This window comes from Oncorhynchus mykiss, chromosome 1 (assembly GCF_057628025.1).
Source record: "Oncorhynchus mykiss isolate SJ-2025 chromosome 1, ASM5762802v1, whole genome shotgun sequence".
In the NCBI taxonomy this organism is placed as follows: domain Eukaryota; kingdom Metazoa; phylum Chordata; class Actinopteri; order Salmoniformes; family Salmonidae; genus Oncorhynchus; species Oncorhynchus mykiss.
The window spans coordinates 4,847,501-4,867,682 of NC_143022.1; the positions used below are offsets into that span (position 1 = coordinate 4,847,501).

General features: G+C 46.3%; 1 protein-coding gene across 1 annotated transcript in view; it reads right to left on the bottom strand.

Annotated features, from left to right (window-relative positions):
* Positions 1-20,182, bottom strand: part of crocc2 (ciliary rootlet coiled-coil, rootletin family member 2) — a 182,783-nt gene that overhangs the window by 106,578 nt on the left and 56,023 nt on the right. The window contains exons 5-8 of the mRNA XM_036983156.2: positions 17,595-17,678; positions 17,369-17,484; positions 14,227-14,371; positions 4,245-4,351 (exon numbers count right to left, since the gene is read on the bottom strand). Coding sequence (XP_036839051.2) covers positions 4,245-4,351; positions 14,227-14,371; positions 17,369-17,484; positions 17,595-17,678 — 452 coding nt within the window. The remainder of the gene's footprint in view (positions 1-4,244; positions 4,352-14,226; positions 14,372-17,368; positions 17,485-17,594; positions 17,679-20,182) is intronic.

Here is a 20,182-nt window from a genome sequence, read left to right on the forward strand (position 1 = left end):
GGTTAACGTGTCAGACTCCTACAGACAGAGGAACATGGTTAACGTGTCAGACTCCTACAGACAGAGGAACATGGTTAACGTGTCAGACAGACTCCTACAGACAGAGGAACATGGTTAACGTGTCAGACAGACTCCTACAGACAGAGGACCATGGTTAACGTGTCAGACAGACTCCTACAGACAGAGGAACATGGTTAACGTGTCAGACTCCTACAGACAGAGGACCATGGTTAACGTGTCAGACAGACTCCTACACACAGAGGAACATGGTTAACGTGTCAGACTCCTACAGACAGAGGAACATGGTTAATGTGTCAGACAGACTCCTACAGACAGAGGAACATGGTTAACGTGTCAGACAGACTCCTACAGACAGAGGAACATGGTTAACGTGTCAGACTCCTACAGACAGAGGAACATGGTTAACGTGTCAGACTCCTACAGACAGAGGAACATGGTTAACGTGTCAGACTCCTACAGACAGAGGAACATGGTTAACGTGTCAGACTCCTACAGACAGAGGAACATGGTTAACGTGTCAGACAGACTCCTACAGACAGAGGAACATGGTTAACATGTCAGACTCCTACAGACAGAGGAACATGGTTAACATGTCAGACTCCTACAGACAGAGGAACATGGTTAACGTGTCAGACTCCTACAGACAGAGGAACATGGTTAACGTGTCAGACAGACTCCTACAGACAGAGGAACATGGTTAACGTGTCAGACTCCTACAGACAGAGGAACATGGTTAACGTGTCAGACTCCTACAGACAGAGGAACATGGTTAACGTGTCAGACAGACTCCTACAGACAGAGGAACATGGTTAACGTGTCAGACAGACTCCTACAGACAGAGGGACATGGTTAACGTGTCAGACTTCTACAGACAGAGGAACATGGTTAACGTGTCAGACTCCTACAGACAGAGGAACATGGTTAACGTGTCAGACTCCTACAGACAGAGGAACATGGTTAATGTGTCAGACTCCTACAGACAGAGGACCATGGTTAACGTGTCAGACTCCTACAGACAGAGGAACATGGTTAACGTGTCAGACTCCTACAGACAGAGGACCATGGTTAACGTGTCAGACTCCTACAGACAGAGGAACATGGTTAACGTGTCAGACTCCTACAGACAGAGGAACATGGTTAACGTGTCAGACAGACTCCTACAGACAGAGGAACATGGTTAACGTGTCAGACAGACTCCTACAGACAGAGGAACATGGTTAACGTGTCAGACTCCTACAGACAGAGGAACATGGTTAACGTGTCAGACAGACTCCTACAGACAGAGGAACATGGTTAACGTGTCAGACTCCTACAGACAGAGGAACATGGTTAACGTGTCAGACAGACTCCTACAGACAGAGGAACATGGTTAACGTGTCAGACTCCTACAGACAGAGGAACATGGTTAACATGTCAGACTCCTACAGACAGAGGAACATGGTTAACGTGTCAGACAGACTCCTACAGACAGAGGAACATGGTTAACGTGTCAGACTCCTACAGACAGGAACATGGTTAACGTGTCAGACTCCTACAGACAGAGGAACATGGTTAACGTGTCAGACAGACTCCTACAGACAGAGGAACATGGTTAACGTGTCAGACTCCTAAAGACAGAGGAACATGGTTAACGTGTCAGACAGACTCCTACAGACAGAGGAACATGGTTAACGTGTCAGACAGACTCCTACAGACAGAGGAACATGGTTAACGTGTCAGACTCCTACAGACAGAGGAACATGGTTAACGTGTCAGTCAGACTCCTACAGACAGAGGAACATGGTTAACGTGTCAGACTCCTACAGACAGAGGAACATGGTTAACGTGTCAGACAGACTCCTACAGACAGAGGAACATGGTTAACGTGTCAGACTCCTACAGACAGAGGAACATGGTTAACGTGTCAGACTCCTACAGACAGAGGAACATGGTTAACGTGTCAGACTCCTACAGACAGAGGAACATGGTTAACGTGTCAGACAGACTCCTACAGACAGAGGAACATGGTTAACGTGTCAGACTCCTCCAGACAGAGGAACATGGTTAACGTGTCAGACAGACTCCTCCAGACAGAGGAACATGGTTAACGTGTCAGACAGACTCCTCCAGACAGAGGAACATGGTTAACATGTCAGACAGACTCCTCCAGACAGAGGAACATGGTTAACGTGTCAGACTCCTACAGACAGAGGAACATGGTTAACGTGTCAGACTCCTACAGACAGAGGAACATGGTTAACGTGTCAGACAGACTCCTACAGACAGAGGACCATGGTTAACGTGTCAGACTCCTACAGACAGAGGAACATGGTTAACGTGTCAGACTCCTACAGACAGAGGAACATGGTTAACGTGTCAGACTCCTACAGACAGAGGAACATGGTTAACGTGTCAGACAGACTCCTACAGACAGAGGACCATGGTTAACGTGTCAGACAGACTCCTACAGACAGAGGAACATGGTTAACGTGTCAGACAGACTCCTACAGACAGAGGAACATGGTTAACGTGTCAGACTCCTACAGACAGAGGAACATGGTTAACGTGTCAGACAGACTCCTACAGACAGAGGAACATGGTTAACGTGTCAGACAGACTCCTACAGACAGAGGAACATGGTTAACGTGTCAGACAGACTCCTACAGACAGAGGAACATGGTTAACGTGTCAGACTCCTACAGACAGAGGGACATGGTTAACGTGTCAGACAGACTCCTACAGACAGAGGAACATGGTTAATGTGTCAGACAGACTCCTACAGACAGAGGAACATGGTTAACATGTCAGACAGACTCCTACAGACAGAGGAACATGGTTAACGTGTCAGACAGACTCCTACAGACAGAGGAACATGGTTAACGTGTCAGACAGACTCCTACAGACAGAGGAACATGGTTAACGTGTCAGACTCCTACAGACAGAGGAACATGGTTAACATGTCAGACAGACTCCTACAGACAGAGGAACATGGTTAACGTGTCAGACTCCTACAGACAGAGGAACATGGTTAACGTGTCAGACTCCTACAGACAGAGGAACATGGTTAACGTGTCAGACTCCTACAGACAGAGGAACATGGTTAACGTGTCAGACTCCTACAGACAGAGGAACATGGTTAACGTGTCAGACTCCTACAGACAGAGGAACATGGTTAACGTGTCAGACTCCTACAGACAGAGGACCATGGTTAACGTGTCAGACTCCTCCAGACAGAGGAACATGGTTAACGTGTCAGACAGACTCCTACAGACAGAGGAACATGGTTAACGTGTCAGACAGACTCCTACAGACAGAGGAACATGGTTAACGTGTCAGACAGACTCCTACAGACAGAGGAACATGGTTAACGTGTCAGACTCCTACAGACAGAGGAACATGGTTAACGTGTCAGACTCCTACAGACAGAGGAACATGGTTAACATGTCAGACTCCTACAGACAGAGGAACATGGTTAACGTGTCAGACTCCTACAGACAGAGGACCATGGTAACCATTGGAAAGCATCCATAACTGGTAAGTATTGTTTGCAAGAAAACAGAAAACAGACCTAAAGTCTTTAGTTTTGAAGTTGTGGCCCAGTGGTTTTTCATTAGGAAAAAGGGTTTGTTGTATCCTATTGAGGACAAGATGGATTCTGTAAGACTTAAGCTCCATAAGCCTGCAGCTCACGTTGAACTGGGCGCTGTTTCACGTTTGACTCCGAGCCTCAAACACGAGGTATTTCTGTCCGCAAGCAGAGCAGTGTACGCTACAGCTAATTACTCAACTGTTGTTGGTGTTTATACATTATACATGTTTATACATGACTAAAGCCCAGTGTTCAACTTCAGCTGCGTTCGGGCCTTTATGCTGATGGATGCCTCAGGCCTTTATCCTGATGGATGCCTCAGTCAACAGACCAGGGGCATCCAGAGACAACCGTCCCCAGTGAGGAGAGAGGGATGGATGGATTGGTTCATGGGGTTCAGAGAGTGGAGGAGCGGAGGACTGGAGGGATACTTGAGTGATCCCGCCAGGTTCTGGTGGGAGTCTGGATGGCGGTATGGACTGGGGGGGGGGGGGGGGGGGGGACATAGGGATCCCAGGGTAGCTGGAGGGAAACTGGAGGGGTCTCGAGGGGTGTCTGGTGAATGTTTGGACGGTTCCTGGACAGGGGCTTGGAGGGGGTGTCAAGGGTTCCTGTCAGGTTCCTGGATGGGGTCTGACAAGGTCGCCACACTCACCTGTCAGCGAAGGTCCTGAGCTGGGTGAAGGTGCTCCGTAGGGAGGCTGCCTGGCGCCACAGGGCCCTCACACGGGCCTGCTCACGACCCACCCGGAAGGCACACGTCTGGGGAGGGAGACAGGAGGGAGACAGGTCATGGGAGGGAGACAGGTCATGGGAGGGAGACAGGAGGGAGACAGGAAGGAGTCAGGAGGGAGATGGGTGCTGTCTAACCTTGAGACTACTATAGCTATAGACTCTTATGTCATCTGTGTCATCTGTGACAGCCACCACAGAACGTTCCCCAAACGTTCTCATCAGGTTCCCAGAGAATATAATAACAAAACGTACCAGTAATGTTTTTCCCAGCAAACCAACATTGGTCCTGTTAAAGTTCCCAGAACATTCGTTCGGTTGCGGCAAACGTTCTTATACAATAAAAAGCTGTCCAGTCGATACCACAACATCTTCAGCATGTACATTTGTAGCTTCTTAAAGCATAATATTGGAAATCTGCATCTGAGAACTGTATCGTAGGACTATTATCGACTCACAGGACATTTACTAGTGAACAACATCCTCACTGATAGAAGTCTAGACTTCCTCTGCCTCAATGACACTTGGCATCAGCCCAACGAGTACATTTCACCCAACCAATGCATTCCATCTGGCTAGACCTACCTAGACCGTCAACCAATGCACTCCATCTAGCTACACCTACCTCGACCGTCAACCAATGCACTCCATCTGGCTAGACCTACCTAGACCGTCAACCAATGCACTCCATCTAGCTAGACCTACCTAGACTGTCAACCAATGCACTCCATCTAGCTACACCTACCTAGACCGTCAACCAATGCACTCCATCTAGCTAGACCTACCTAGACCGTCAACCAATGCACTCCATCTGGCTAGACCTACCTGGACTGTCAACCAATGCACTCCATCTGGCTAGACCTACCTAGACCGTCAACCAATGCACTCCATCTGGCTAGACCTACCTAGACCGTCAACCAATGCACTCCATCTGGCTAGACCTACCTAGACAGTAAACCAATGCACTCCATCTAGCTAGACCTACCTAGACAGTCAACCAATGCACTCCATCTAGCTACACCTACCTAGACAGTCAACCAATGCACTCCATCTAGCTAGACCTACTTAGACAGTCAACCAATGCACTCCATCTGGCTAGACCTACCTAGACAGTCAACCAATGCACTCCATCTGGCTAGACCTACCTAGACAGTCAACCAATTCACTCCATCTGGCTAGACCTACCTAGACAGTCAACCAATGCATTCCATCTAGCTAGACCTACCTAGACAGTCAACCAATGCATTCCATCTGGCTAGACCTACCTAGACAGTCAACCAATGCACTCCATCTGGCTAGACCTACCTGGACAGTCAACCAATGCACTCCATCTGGCTGGACCTACCAGGACAGTCAACCAATGCATTCCATCTGGCTAGACCTACCTAGACAGTCAACCAATGCATTCCATCTGTCTAGACGTACCTAGACAGTCAACCAATGCACTCCATCTGGCTAGACCTACCTAGACAGTCAACCAATTCACTCCATCTGGCTAGACCTACCTAGACAGTCAACCAATGCATTCCATCTGGCTAGACCTACCTAGACCGTCAACCAATGCATTCCATCTGGCTAGACCTACCTAGACAGTCAACCAATGCATTCCATCTGGCTAGACCTACCTGGACAGTCAACCAATGCACTCCATCTGGCTAGACCTACCTAGACCGTCAACCAATGCATTCCATCTGGCTAGACCTACCTAGAGAGTCAACCAATGCATTCCATCTGGCTAGACCTACCTAGACAGTCAACCAATGCACTCCATCTGGCTAGACCTACCTGGACTGTTCTCACACATCCGTCCGTACGGGTTGGCAGATTGGCTGTAATCTGCAGGACTGACTGCACTGTGAACTCCAGTACCAGCCTCTATTATCTTGGCATGGCTTTCAAAATCACTGGCTGTGCTGATTTATCGGCCTCCGAAACACTCAACTCTGACATTCTTGTTAAACTATCTGAGTTACTAACCCTCCTGAGCACCTTCAGCCTTGCTATGCTAATGTTTGGTGATTTCAACATACATGTCAACTCCTCTGACTGCTGTCTCTCTACCGGCCTGGCTGATGTCCCGGACAATTTTGGACTCCCAACTGAAACGTGGACTTTGCCACCCACAAAAAAAAAAAATTGCCAAACGATGGACCTGGTCTGTACCACAGGCGTGGATCTCGCCAAATATGTCAGGGGCTGTCCGACCTTAAACTCATCCCCTTTTTACTCTAGTTATTCCTCTAGACACTCTCCTTTCAATTTAGGAGTCTAGAAGCCCAGCTTACTGAATCCATCTCCAACCTGCCACTTCCAGACACTATCAGGGCTGCAGAGTCTCTGTCCTGCTTTAAAACACAGCTAAAGACTGATCTGTTCAGAAGAGCTTTAAAAAAGGACCTGTTGTTAATTCTGTTCTCCAGATCTGATGACACACGGCTTTGATTGTTCTTTGTGTCCTGTGTTTTGGATTTTATATATTGTTATTATTATTTGTATTACATTTTTAAAACTTTTTATTATTCTTCATTGCCTTGGGTGTCAGAAAAGCGCTTTACAACCATAAACGTTGACAATCTGCACAATCTGTGGAGTTTGGAAGCTGCATTATCTGGTAACCAAAGCCATGTGTTTCATCCTCTGCAACACCAGGGAAGCTCTCTTATAGCCTATGGCAGTATGGTTGCCGTGGCAGTACGGTCGCCGTGGCAGTACGGTCAATCAGGAAAACCATTCTTCCTTGTTAAACCTTCTCAGACATAACTAACACCGGGAAATGCTGGTAACTGTGTTATTCACCTTCCCTTCACCCATCATCTTGATTGGCTGTCTACTTCTGGGTCCATGGAGAATAAGGGCACCTCCTCCCAGTTGCCCACTGCACTGACGCTAGGAAACACTGTCACCATTGATAAATCTGCTATAATTGAGAATCTACGGCTGGCCATGCTTTCCACCTGGCTACCCCTACCCCGGTCAACAGCCCTGCGCCCCCCACAGCAACTTGCCAAGCCTCCCCCATTTCTCCTTCCCCCAAATCCAGATAGCTGATGGTCTGAAAGAACTGCAAAATCTGGACTCCTACAAATCAGCCGGGCTAGACAATCTGGACCCTCTCTTTCCAAAATTATGATTATTGACAATTTGAAGGTACTTAATTGCCACCCAGAACCCACAAATAATAAAATTTTGAGATTTAAAAAAAATGGCTGTCTTTGTCACGCCCTGACCTTAGAGAGCTGTTTTATTTCTCTATTGGTTTGGTCAGGGTGTGATGTGGGGTGGGCATTCTATGTTTTGTTTTCTATGTTTCTTTATTTCAAAGTTTTGGCCGGGTGTGGTTCTCAATCAGGGACAGCTGTCTATCGTTGTCTCTGATTGGGAACCATACTTAGGTAGCCCTTTTTCCCTCCTTTCAGTGTGAGTAGATGACTTTGTCAGGGGCACTACAGCCCTTGTAAGCTTCACGGTTGTGTTTGTTATTTCTTGTTTTGTTGGTGACTAATAAAAGAAAATGTACGCTCACCACGCTGCACCTTGGTCTCATTCCGACGACGACCGTGACAATATTGGCCCTTTAAATCAATAAAGGATTATTGTGTTGAACCCGAATTTATTTTGATAAATATAAACTCGGCAAAGAAACGTCCCTTTTTCAGGACTCTGTCTTTCAAAGATAATTCATAAAATCCAAATAACTTCACAGATATTCATTGTAAAGGGTTTAAACACTGTTTCCCATGTTTGGTTCAATAAACCATAAACAATTAATGAACATCCACCAGTGGAACGGTCGTTAAGACACTAACAGCTGACAGACGGTAGGCAATTAAGATCACAGTTATGAACTTAGGACACTAAAGAGGCCATTCTACTAACTCTGCACAGGATCGGTACATCTGAACATCACACCTGCGGGACAGGTACAGGATGGCAACAACAACTACCCGAGTTACACCAGGAGGGCACAATCCCTCCTTAAGTGCTCAGACTGTCTGCAATAGGCTGAGAGAGGCTGGACTCAGGGCTTGGAGGCCTGTTGTAATGCAGGTCCTCACCAGGCATCACCGGCAACAACGTCACTTATGGGCACAAACCCACCGTCACTGGACCAGGCAGGACTGGCAGAAAGTGCTCTTCACTGACGAGTCGTGGTTTTGGTCGGATTCCCGGGTGAGGCCTGTACTCTGGAGCGGGATCGATTTGGAGGTGGAGGGTCCGTCGTGGTCTTGGCCATGTTCTGTTATAATCTCCACCCGGCACAGCCAGAAGAGGACTGGCCACCCCTCATAGCCTGCTTCCTCTCTAGGTTTCTTCCTAGGTTTTGGCCTTTCTAGGGAGTTTTTCCTAGCCACCGTGCTTCTACACCTGCATCGCTTGCTGTTTGGGGTTTTAGGCTGGGTTTCTGTACAGCACTTTGACATATCAGCTGATGTACGAAGGGCTATATAAATAAATTTGATTTGATTTGTCAAAGCATCATCGGACTAAGCTTGTTGTCATTGCAGGCAATCTCAATTGTTTGCGTTACAGGGAAGACATCCTCCTCTCTCATGTGGTACCCTTCCTGCAGGCTCATCCTGACATGATCCTCCGGCATGACAATGCCAGCAGCCAAACTGCTCGTTCTGTGCGTGATTTCCTGCAAGACAGGAATGTCAGTGTTCTGCCATGGCCAGCGAAGAGCCCGGATCTCAATCCCATTGAGCACGTTTGGGACCTGTTGGATCGGAGGGTGAGGGCTAGGGCCATTCCCCCCAGAAATGTCCTGGAACTTGCAGGTGCCTTGGTGGAAGAGTGGGGTAACATCTCACAGCAAGAACTGGCAAATCTGGTGCAGTCTATGAGAAGGAGATGCACTGCAGTTGGTGGCGAACACCAGATACTGACTGTTACTTTTGATTTTGACCCCCCCTTTGTACAGGGACACATTATTCAATTTCTGTTAGTCACATGTCTGTGGAACTTGTTCAGTTTATGTCTCAGTTGTTGAATCTTGTTATGTTCATATAAATAGTTACACATGTAAAGTTTGCTGAAAATAAGCGCAGTTGACAGTGACTTATCACCCCTACCGACCAAGCCCTCCCTAAACCGGACGACGCTAGGCCAATTGTGCGTCGCCCCACAGACCTCCCGGTCACGACAGAGCCTGGGCGCGAACCCAGGGTCTCTGATGGCACAGCTGGCGCTGCAGTACAGCGCCCTTAACCACTGCGCCACCCGGGAGGCCACTTGTATATGTTTAGATTGAAATTGAGAAAAAGTCCAATTGTTTTCTTATTTAGTTTGAATGTTCTGAGTTCTGAGTATTTAAGAAGCATATGGATACACAACAACACCAGAAATAAATCAATCTATCAATCTATCAATCAATCTATCATCTATCTATCTATCTATCTATCTAATCTAGATATCTCTGCTAATGCTGAGGGTTGCTGAGCTGAAGAGTGCAGGTTTCAATCCCAAATGTTCTTTTAAACAATTTTTTGTATTTATTTTTAAACGGTGAAATTGAGGTTCAGATATAAATCTACTTAAAGAGGGGATGTCTTTATTTCACCCAGATGTTTTAAAATCCAGTCAGAAATCCAGAATTTAAACTAATTGTAAAAAATTAAAAAATTAAAATAAATAAACATTGTACAAAAATGTACTGTTCAACTATTTTTTTAAAAGCACCCGATATAATTCCTGCTTTGAGTCTTGATATGGTCCCCTCGTCATATTTGTTATGATCTGAAAAAAGTGATCCTAGATCAGCACTTACCTTGTAAATATGAACCCAGAAGTAGACAGCACATAAAGGGGATGGGTGAAGGGAAGGTGAATAACACAGTTCACCAGTATTTCCCGGGGTTAGTTATGTTTAAGAAGCCTAAAAAGGAACCATGGAATTCCTGATTGACCGTACTGCCATGGCGACCGTACTGCCATGGCGACTGTACTGCCATGGCGACCGTACTGGAAAAAAATAATCGATAGGAGTCAATCCCTGGTGTTGCAGAGGATGAAACACATGGCTTTGGTTACCAGACATCGCAGCTTCCAAACCAGTTTGTCAACATAAGAAGTGTAAAATATTGTTGTATGTATGACTAAATACTGTTCCAAACATCCTATGAGTTAAATAAAATGCAGATTGTCAACATGTGATGAGTAAAAAAAATATGGTTGTGTCAGTATGATTAAATGCTATTCAAATGTCTTACGAATGAAATTAAACTGCACTTTATCTATACTCCCTTGTAGTGATCCTACACACCTGAAATATGACCTGAAATATGACCTGAAATATGACCTGAAATATGACCTGAAATATGACCTGAAATATGACCTGAAATATGACTTTAATTAAATCTGAAGAGAAACATAATGGGTTTCTTTTCCAATCTGCTTTATGGAGATACACATTTGTACGCTGAGAATGTTGTGGTAATATTAGGTCAAACTTAAATATAACATTTTCCAAATGATCTTGAAATGTTCTGAGGCCCTCCAAGACAACATTAATAGAATATGATGTTACACTTAAAATAAATGTGCTACGAACATCATAAAAACTGTGGAACATTGTGGGAATGTTCTGTGCAAATTCTGTGAATATTTCAATAGTATTTTTGCGACATCCCAGGCAACTTCCATAACGTCATTAAACGTTCTGTGAACCTTTAAATAACTCAGACCAGGTGTTATGCCAACATTATTTAACATTAACTTACAACATTATAGGAATGTGCTGTGCAACCTAACTTTTAAACACTGTATAAATGTCATCAAAACTGAGCATTGTGTTTTGGGAACCTTGTAATGTAGCCACACCCTAATTAAATATTCTGGGAACATTTAAAGAACTCAGAAAGGCTGTTCTGTCAGCATTATTATCAAAGCTTCTCTTTAGTTTTTGCAACCTGATATGAACATTATCTGACTGTCAACACAACTGGACAGTTTTAGTGTTTTGGAAACCTATCCCTAGTCATATCCCCACAATTTTTTCAGAACCTAGAGAAACATTCTGTGAACCTTTTATTAAAAGAACAACATTCTGTGAACCTTTTAAAAGAACAGACACGACATGTTCTGGGAACGTTCTTGTAACGTCAGCATGAATGGATAGTATTTTTTGTGTTATGAGAACATTTGCCGCGACCTAGCGAATGTTCTGGGAACATGTACAGATCCAATTTTAAGTTTCCTGGGTATCAGAGAGCCTAGCGGTTAAGAGCGTTGGGACAGTAACCGAAAAAGGTCGTTGGTTTGAATCCCAGAGCCGACTAGGTAAAAAAAATCAGCCGCTGTGCCCTTTAGCAAGGCACCTAACCCGGTCGCTGTCAATAATGTCTAATCCCTGGCCGTGACCCCCACTCTCCAAAAGTGTCTCAGGGGATGTTGGGATATGTAAAAAAACAACAACACACATTTCCATTTCATACCTCACACTTCTACAGGTTACCCACTTGTACATGCAGTGAAACAGGACAAATGTAACCCCCCTCCCCCCTGTTTGACATGGAACAGGCTGTTTGCAGCGTGAGTTCCTAGAGCCAGAATGTCTTTCTTATTGTTCAGCCTTTGGAATGTTTTCACAGGAAACAACAGCTTGAAAATCATAACAAAGAAACACACAAAGAATGAGGATTAATTGACAGAACAGGATTCTGAATGGAATTCCCACCACATGGGAAAGAAAGAAAGTTGCTCAACGTGAGAGTCTACAATCTACAGAGACTAAAAAGACTAGAGACTACAGAGACTACAGAGACTAGAGAGGCTACAGAGACTAGAGTCTACAGAAACTAGAGTCTACAGAGTCTACAGAGACGAGAGTTTACAGAGACTAGAGTCTACAGAGACTAGAGTCTACAGAGTCTACAGAGACTAGAGTCTATAGAGTCTACAGAGACTAGAGTCTACAGAGACTAGAGTCTAAAGAGTCTACAGAGACTAGAGTCTACAGAGACTAGAGTCTACAGAGACCAGAGTCTATAGAGTCTACCGAGACTAGAGTCTACAGAGTCTACAGAGACTAGAGTCTATAGAGTCTACAGAGACTAGAGTCTACAGAGTCTACAGAGACTAGAGTCTACAGAGACTAGAGTCTACAGAGTCTACAGAGACTACAGAGACTAGAGTCTACAGAGACTAGAGTCTATAGAGTCTACAGAGACTAGAGTCTACAGAGACTAGAGTCTACAGAGTCTACAGAGACTAGAGTCTATAGAGACTAGAGTCTATAGAGACTAGAGTCTATAGAGTCTACAGAGACTAGAGTCTCTAGAGTCTATAGAGTCTACAGAGACTAGAGTCTACAGAGACTGGAGTCTATAGAAACTACAGAGACTAGAGTCTACAGAGTCTACAGAGTCTACAGAGACTAGAGTCTACAGAAACTACAGAGACTAGAGTCTACAGAGTCTACAGAGTCTACAGAGACTAGAGTCTATAGAGTCTATAGAGACTAGAGTCTACAGAGACTAGAGACTACAGAGACTACAGAGACTACAGAGTCTAAAGAGACTAGAGTCTACAGAGACTAGAGTCTACAGAGACTAGAGTCTACAGAGACTACAGAGACTACAGAGTCTACAGAGACTAGAGTCTACAGAGACTAGAGTCTACAGAGACTAGAGTCTACAGAGACTAGAGTCTACAGAGTCTACAGAGACTAGAGTCTATAGAGACTAGAGTCTATAGAGACTAGAGTCTATAGAGTCTACAGAGACTAGAGTCTACAGAGACTAGAGTCTCTAGAGTCTATAGAGTCTACAGAGACTAGAGTCTACAGAGACTGGAGTCTATAGAAACTACAGAGACTAGAGTCTACAGAGTCTACAGAGTCTACAGAGACTAGAGTCTACAGAAACTACAGAGACTAGAGTCTACAGAGTCTACAGAGTCTACAGAGACTAGAGTCTATAGAGTCTATAGAGACTAGAGTCTACAGAGACTAGAGACTACAGAGACTACAGAGACTACAGAGTCTAAAGAGACTAGAGTCTACAGAGACTAGAGTCTACAGAGACTAGAGTCTACAGAGACTAGAGTCTACAGAGACTAGAGTCTAAAGAGACTAGAGTCTACAGAGACTAGAGTCTACAGAGACTAGAGTCTACAGAGACTAGAGTCTACAGAGACTAGAGTCTAAAGAGACTAGAGTCTACAGAGACTAGAGTCTACAGAGACTAGAGTCTACAGAGACTAGAGTCTACAGAGACTAGAGTCTAAAGAGACTAGAGTCTACAGAGACTAGAGTCTACAGAGACTAGAGTCTACAGAGACTAGAGTCTACAGAGACTAGAGTCTACAGAGACTACAGAGACTACAGAGTCTACAGAGACTAGAGTCTACAGAGACTAGAGTCTACAGAGACTAGAGTCTACAGAGACTAGAGTCTACAGAGACTACAGAGACTACAGAGTCTACAGAGACTAGAGTCTACAGAGACTAGAGTCTACAGAGACTAGAGTCTACAGAGACTACAGAGACTACAGAGTCTACAGAGACTAGAGTCTACAGAGACTAGAGTCTACAGAGACTAGAGTCTATAGGGGGGGCATAATTTAATATATATATTTTTTATTTGATTTGATTTATTATCCAGTCGTATAAACACTCCAAACAGCCTCATTTTGTATCACAATTCAATGATAAAACTAGGGGGGACAAGTTGCGCCCCTGGCTGATAGGGTCCCTGGCTAATAGGGTCCCTGGCTGTTAGGGCCCCTGGCTCTTAGGGCCCCTGGCTGATAGGGCCCCTGGTTGATAGGGCCCCTGGCTGATAGGGCCCCTGGCTGATAGGGCCCCTGGCTGTTAGGGCCCCTGGCTGATAGGGCCCCTGGCTGATAGGGCCCCTGGCTGATAGGGTCCTCTAGTGTGAATCGGACACAGGGGTTCTCCCTTCTTACCTCTTGTTCTTTGCGCAGCCGAGCATCTTTCTGCTCCAAGTCGTCACTGGCTCTGCGCAGGCTCTCCGTCAGGCTCTGATTGGCTGAGCTCGCCTGTTCCAGCTGTTCTCTGAGCAGGGCGTTTACCTGACTGAGACCGGCACACCTGGGGAACACAGGAACACATGACCTCTATCTGCGTTCCAAATTGAAACCCGTAAAGATAGTGCACTACATTTGACCAAGGCCCCTGGGCCGGCTCAGATCAAAATTACTGCACTATATATATATATATATATATATATATATTTAAGGTGTAATTCTGGACGCAGAACTTGTTGATACATGACATGAAAAAGATAACCAGCAAATCACAAATGCATTGACGTCATTATGACTGATAATAATGAAGTTAAGTTATACTTTATTTGCGAGTGCTTGGCCCTCTTTTCTATGACATCATGTCACTCCGGACAAAGACTTATTATACAGAACTTAGTTAAGAGTTTAGCTCGTCTTTCCTATTACATGGTAGTGAGGAGCCAAGTTGGTGCTGTCACCTGTCCACCAGCCATTAACGACCTCTCTCTCTCCCTCTCTGATTCCGTCCCTTCTAAAAACCCTGTCCCACCCCCTACCCCCTACCCCCACCCCCCTACCCCCAACCCTACCCCCAACCCCACCCCTACCCCCACTCCCCACCCCCACCCATACTCCATCAACAGCCAAGTTGGCAGCATCACTTGTCAACCAACCACCAACAGCTGCAAACCTGACTCCCCTAATCTTCCCACAACTTCTCCTCCTCATTCTCCTCGTTCTCGTTCCCCTCCCTCCCTCCCTCCCTCCATCCCTCCTAAAACCTTGCTGTCCCCCCACCCAAACTCCATCAATCGCCTGGCCACTATATCACTCCTACGTTTACAAGCTTATAAACCCTTTTCTGTGATCCACCCTTGCCAGCCACGCTTACACAGCAGAACACGTGTGACACTTTAATAAAGTCCACGTCAACTCCGTCCTAATTCCTACCAGACTCTCACAGAGTCATTTACAGAAATGTTTACATCATTCTCACGCTGAGTCGTATGCGAAGCCGGCCAACTGTCTATGTTTTCTCCATGTTTTTAAGCTATCTGAGGGGAGTGGAGAAGGGTTAGCACTGTGCAGCGAGCCAAACCGAGGCGAAGGGCCACGGAGAGGCTTGGCTACTCACTCTACAGTAGGCCTCATGGCGGAGCTCTGTACAGAGGCTTTAAAACTAACTACCATAGACCTCACGGTGGAGCTCCATGGAGAGGCTTGGCTACTCACTGTGCATTAGGCCTCATGGCGGAGCTCTGTACAGAGGCTTTAAAACTAACTACCATAGACCTCACGATGGAGCTCCATGGAGAAGCTTGACTACTGACTGTATAGTGTGCCTCGTGGTGGAGCTCCATGGAGAGGCTTGGAAATGAACTCTAAGTAGGTCTCACATGAGCAGCTCAGTGTACAGGCTTGGTAACTAACACCACAGTGAGCCTCATGGTGGAGCTCCATGGAGGAGCTTGACTACTCACTGTATAGTAGATCTCACGGTGCAGCTCCGTGCAAAGGGTCGGTAATTAACTCTACAGTAGGCCTCACAGCAGAGCTTTACAATAGGCCTCACGGTGGAGCTCGATACAGAGCAGAGGCTGGTGGGAGGAGCTATAGGAGGACGGGCTCATTGTAATGGCTGGAATAGAATCAATGGAATGGTACCAAACCAGTGGAGGCTGCTGGAGGGAGGACGGCTCATTGTAATGGCTGGAATGGAATCAATGGAATGGTACCAAACCAGTGGAGGCTGCTGGGGGGAGGATGGCTCATTGTAATGGCTGGAATAGAATCAATGGAATGGTACCAAACCAGTGGAGGCTGGTGGGAGGAGCTATAGGAGGACGGGCTCATTGTAATGGCTGGAATAGATTGCCAGGAACGATGTGAAACACATCAAACATTAATGGAAACCACGTGTTTGACTCGCTTCCATTAATTCCATTCCAGCCATTACAATGAGCCCGTCCTCCTATAGCTCCTCCCACCAGCCTCCTCTGGTGCAGAGAATGTTTCACACTACAAACAGAGGCTTGGTTACTTACTCGACATTAGGACTCACTAGAAAGCTCCACTCAGATGTGGTTCAGCACCTCTACAGCAGGCCTCACGGCGGAGCTCCATGCTGAGGCTGCTATAAAAGTGATGGGGCCTTGGCAAGCGGGCTGCCAAGCATCTGTCGTAACAATTTCAATTAGAGCTGGTTGGCTCTATAAATCTTGTTTGTTTAAAGGCTGGTGTCAGGTGCAGGGGTTGCTGGGCCCGGTCCCCCGCTCAGTGTGAGACACCGTTAAAGTACTCTGAACGACTGAGCCAACAGGACCGAGCTAATTAACTTTGACAAATTGGATGCCGAAAGCATCTACAGTATAAAGGCTACGCTTCACACTCCCTACTAGGCCAGCCTCCCTCCCGCTGTCCTCCTCTTCCCAGCCTGGGCACGGGGAAAACAGAGGCAGTCTTTCTCTCTGTTCCATACAAACTGTTTCTCAGAAACACTTCTGAGCGGCTTTGGTGGGTTTTTTTTAACGATGAAAAGAAAGAGTTCTAAGGGGATTACTGTACTCATTTCATAAATGTTTTGATCTGCGGAACCTCCCTCTACTGCTCTACGGAACCTCCCTCTACTGCTCTGTGGAACCTCCCTCTACTGCTCTGTAGAACCTCTCTCTACTGCTCTGTAGAACCTCCCTCTACTGCTCTGTAGAACCTCCCTCTACTGCTCTACGGAACCTCCCTCTACTGCTCTGTGGAACCTCCCTCTACTGCTCTGTAGAACCTCCCTCTACTGCTCTACGGAACCTCCCTCTACTGCTCTGTGGAACCTCCCTCTACTGCTCTGTAGAACCTCCCTCTACTGCTCTGTAGAACCTCCCTCTACTGCTCTGTAGAACCTCCCTCTACTGCTCTACGGAACCTCCCTCTACTGCTCTGTGGAACCTCCCTCTACTGCTCTGTAGAACCTCCCTCTACTGCTCTGTAGAACCTCCCTCTACTGCTCTGTAGAACCTCCCTCTACTGCTCTGTAGAACCTCCCTCTACTGCTCGGTAGAACCTACCTCTACTGCTCTGTAGAACCTACCTCTTCTGTTCTTCCTCCAACATGGCCAGTTTGCTCTGGATGGTTCTGCTGTTGTCCTGAAGCTGTGTTTCTGTCCGGTGCAGGCGGTGGGCTGACGAGTCCAGCTGGGCCTGTAGCTGAACACAACACCGCCACCAGCCCAGATATTTACAGTACGTACAGTTTACTGAGTACGGTGGCCCCAAGGGACAAAGTAGCTTCTAAAATTGAGTTTCCTCAGACTTACTGAGAGTTGTAGTCTTTCTGACTCGGAGGTCTTCTCCAACAGCTGCTCTTCCAGTTCACCACATCTCTTCTTGTACTGAAGCGTCTGGTACAAGACAGACAGTTCATTCAGAAAGTATTCAGACCCCTTGACTTTTCCAGATTTCGTTATGCTAAATCCTAAAATGGATATAATCGTTTTTTTTCCCCCTCAACAATCTACGCACAACACCCCATAATGACTAATCAAAAACAGTTTTTATTTAAATGTTTGCTAAATGTTTAAAAAAGGGGGAAAAAGGAAATACTACATTTGCATAAGTATTCAGACCCTTTACTCAGTACTTTGTTGAAGCACCTTTGGCAGCGATTACAGCCTCGATTCTTATTGAGTTTGACACTACAAGCTTGACACACCTGTATTTGGGGGAGTTTCTCCCATTCTTCTCTGCATATCCTCTCAACCTCTGTCAGGTTGGATGGGGAGGTTGGCTTTACAGCTATTTTCATGTCTCTCCAGAGATGTTCGATCGGGTTCAAATCCGGGCTCTGGCTGGGCCACTCAAGGACATTCAGAGACTTGTCCCGAAGTCAAAGGTGCTGCGTTGTCTTGGCTGTGTGCTTAGGGTTGTTGTCCTGTTGGAAGGTGAACCTTCGCCCCAGTCTGAGGTCCTGAGAGCTCTGGAGCAGGTTTTCATCAAGGATCTCTCTCTCTGTACATCTTTCCCTCAATCCTGACTAGTCTCCCAGTACCTGTTGCTGAAAACAACCCCACAGCATGATGCTGCCACCACCATGCTTCACCGTAAGTAGGGTGCAGGTTTCCTCCAGACGTGACGCTTGGCATTCAGGCCAAAGAGTTCAATGTTGGTTTCATCAGACCAGAGAATCTTGTTTCTCATGGTCTGAGAGTCCTTTAGGTACCTATTGGCAAACTCCAAGCGGGCTGTCATGTGCCTTTTACTGAGGAGTGGCTTCCATCTGTTCACTATACCATAAAGGCCTGATTGAGATGGTTGTCCTTCTGGAAGGTTCTCCCATCTCCATAGAGGAACTATGGAGCTCTGTCAGAGTTACCATCGGGTTCTTGGTCACCTCCCTGTCAAAGGCTCTGAATACTTCTGTAAATATAGTATTTCTGTTTTTAATTTGCAATATATTTGCAACAAATCTAAAAACCTGCTTTTGCTTTGTCATAATGGGGTATTGTGATGTCATTATGGGGTATTGTGATGTCATTATGGGGTATTGTGTGTAGACTGATGAGAAAAAAAAACAATTCAATTCATTTTAGAATGAGGCTGTAACGTAACAAAATGTGGAAAATAGGAATGGCTCTGAATTCCTACTGAATGTACTGTATTACATCACTGTAGTACATCACAATAATGCTCCCCGGATCGTACAGGTCAACAATACTCCCTGGATCGTACAGGACAACAATACTCCCTGGATCGTACAGGTCAACAATACTCCCTGGATCCTACAGGTCAACAATACTCCCTGGATCGTACAGGTCAACAATACTCCCTGGATCCTGGATCCTGCAGGTCAACAATACTCCCTGGACCCTACAGGTCAACAATACTCCCTGGATCCTGGATCCTGCAGGTCAACAATACTCCCTGGATCCTGGATCCTGCAGGTCAACAATACTCCCTGGATCCTGGATCCTACAGGTCAACAATACTCCCTGGATCCTGGATCCTACAGGTCAACAATACTCCCTGGATCCGGGATCCTGCAGGTCAACAATACTCCCTGGGTCCTACAGGTCAACAATACTCCCTGGATCCTGGATCCTACAGGTCAACAATACTCCCTGGGTCCTACAGGTCAACAATACTCCCTAGATCCTGGATCCTACAGGTCAACAATACTCCCTGGATCCTACAGGTCAACAATACTCCCTGGATCCTACAGGTCAACAATACTCCCTGGATCCTACAGGTCAACAATACTCCCTGGATCCTACAGGTCAACAATACTCCCTGGATCCTACAGGTCAACAATACTCCCTAGATCCTGGATCCTACAGGTCAACAATACTCCCTGGATCCTACAGGTCAACAATACTCCCTGGGTCCTACAGGTCAACAATACTCCCTGGATCCTACAGGTCAACAATACTCCCTGGATCCTACAGGTCAACAATACTCCCTGGATCCTACAGGTCAACAATACTCCCTGGATCCTACAGGTCAACAATACTCCCTGGGTCCTACAGGTCAACAATACTCCCTGGATCCTGGATCCTGCAGGTCAACAATACTTCCTGGATCCTACAGGTCAACAATACTCCCTGGGTCCTACAGGTCAACAATACTCCCTGGATCCTACAGGTCAACAATACTCCCTGGGTCCTACAGGTCAACAATACTTCCTAGATCCTGGATCCTACAGGTCAACAATACTCCCTGGATCCTACAGGTCAACAATACTCCCTGGGTCCTACAGGTCAACAATACTCCCTGGATCCTGGATCCTACAGGTCAACAATACTCCCTGGATCCTGGATCCTACAGGTCAACAATACTCCCTGGATCCTGGATCCTACAGGTCAACAATACTCCCTGGGTCCTACAGGTCAACAATACTCCCTGGATCCTG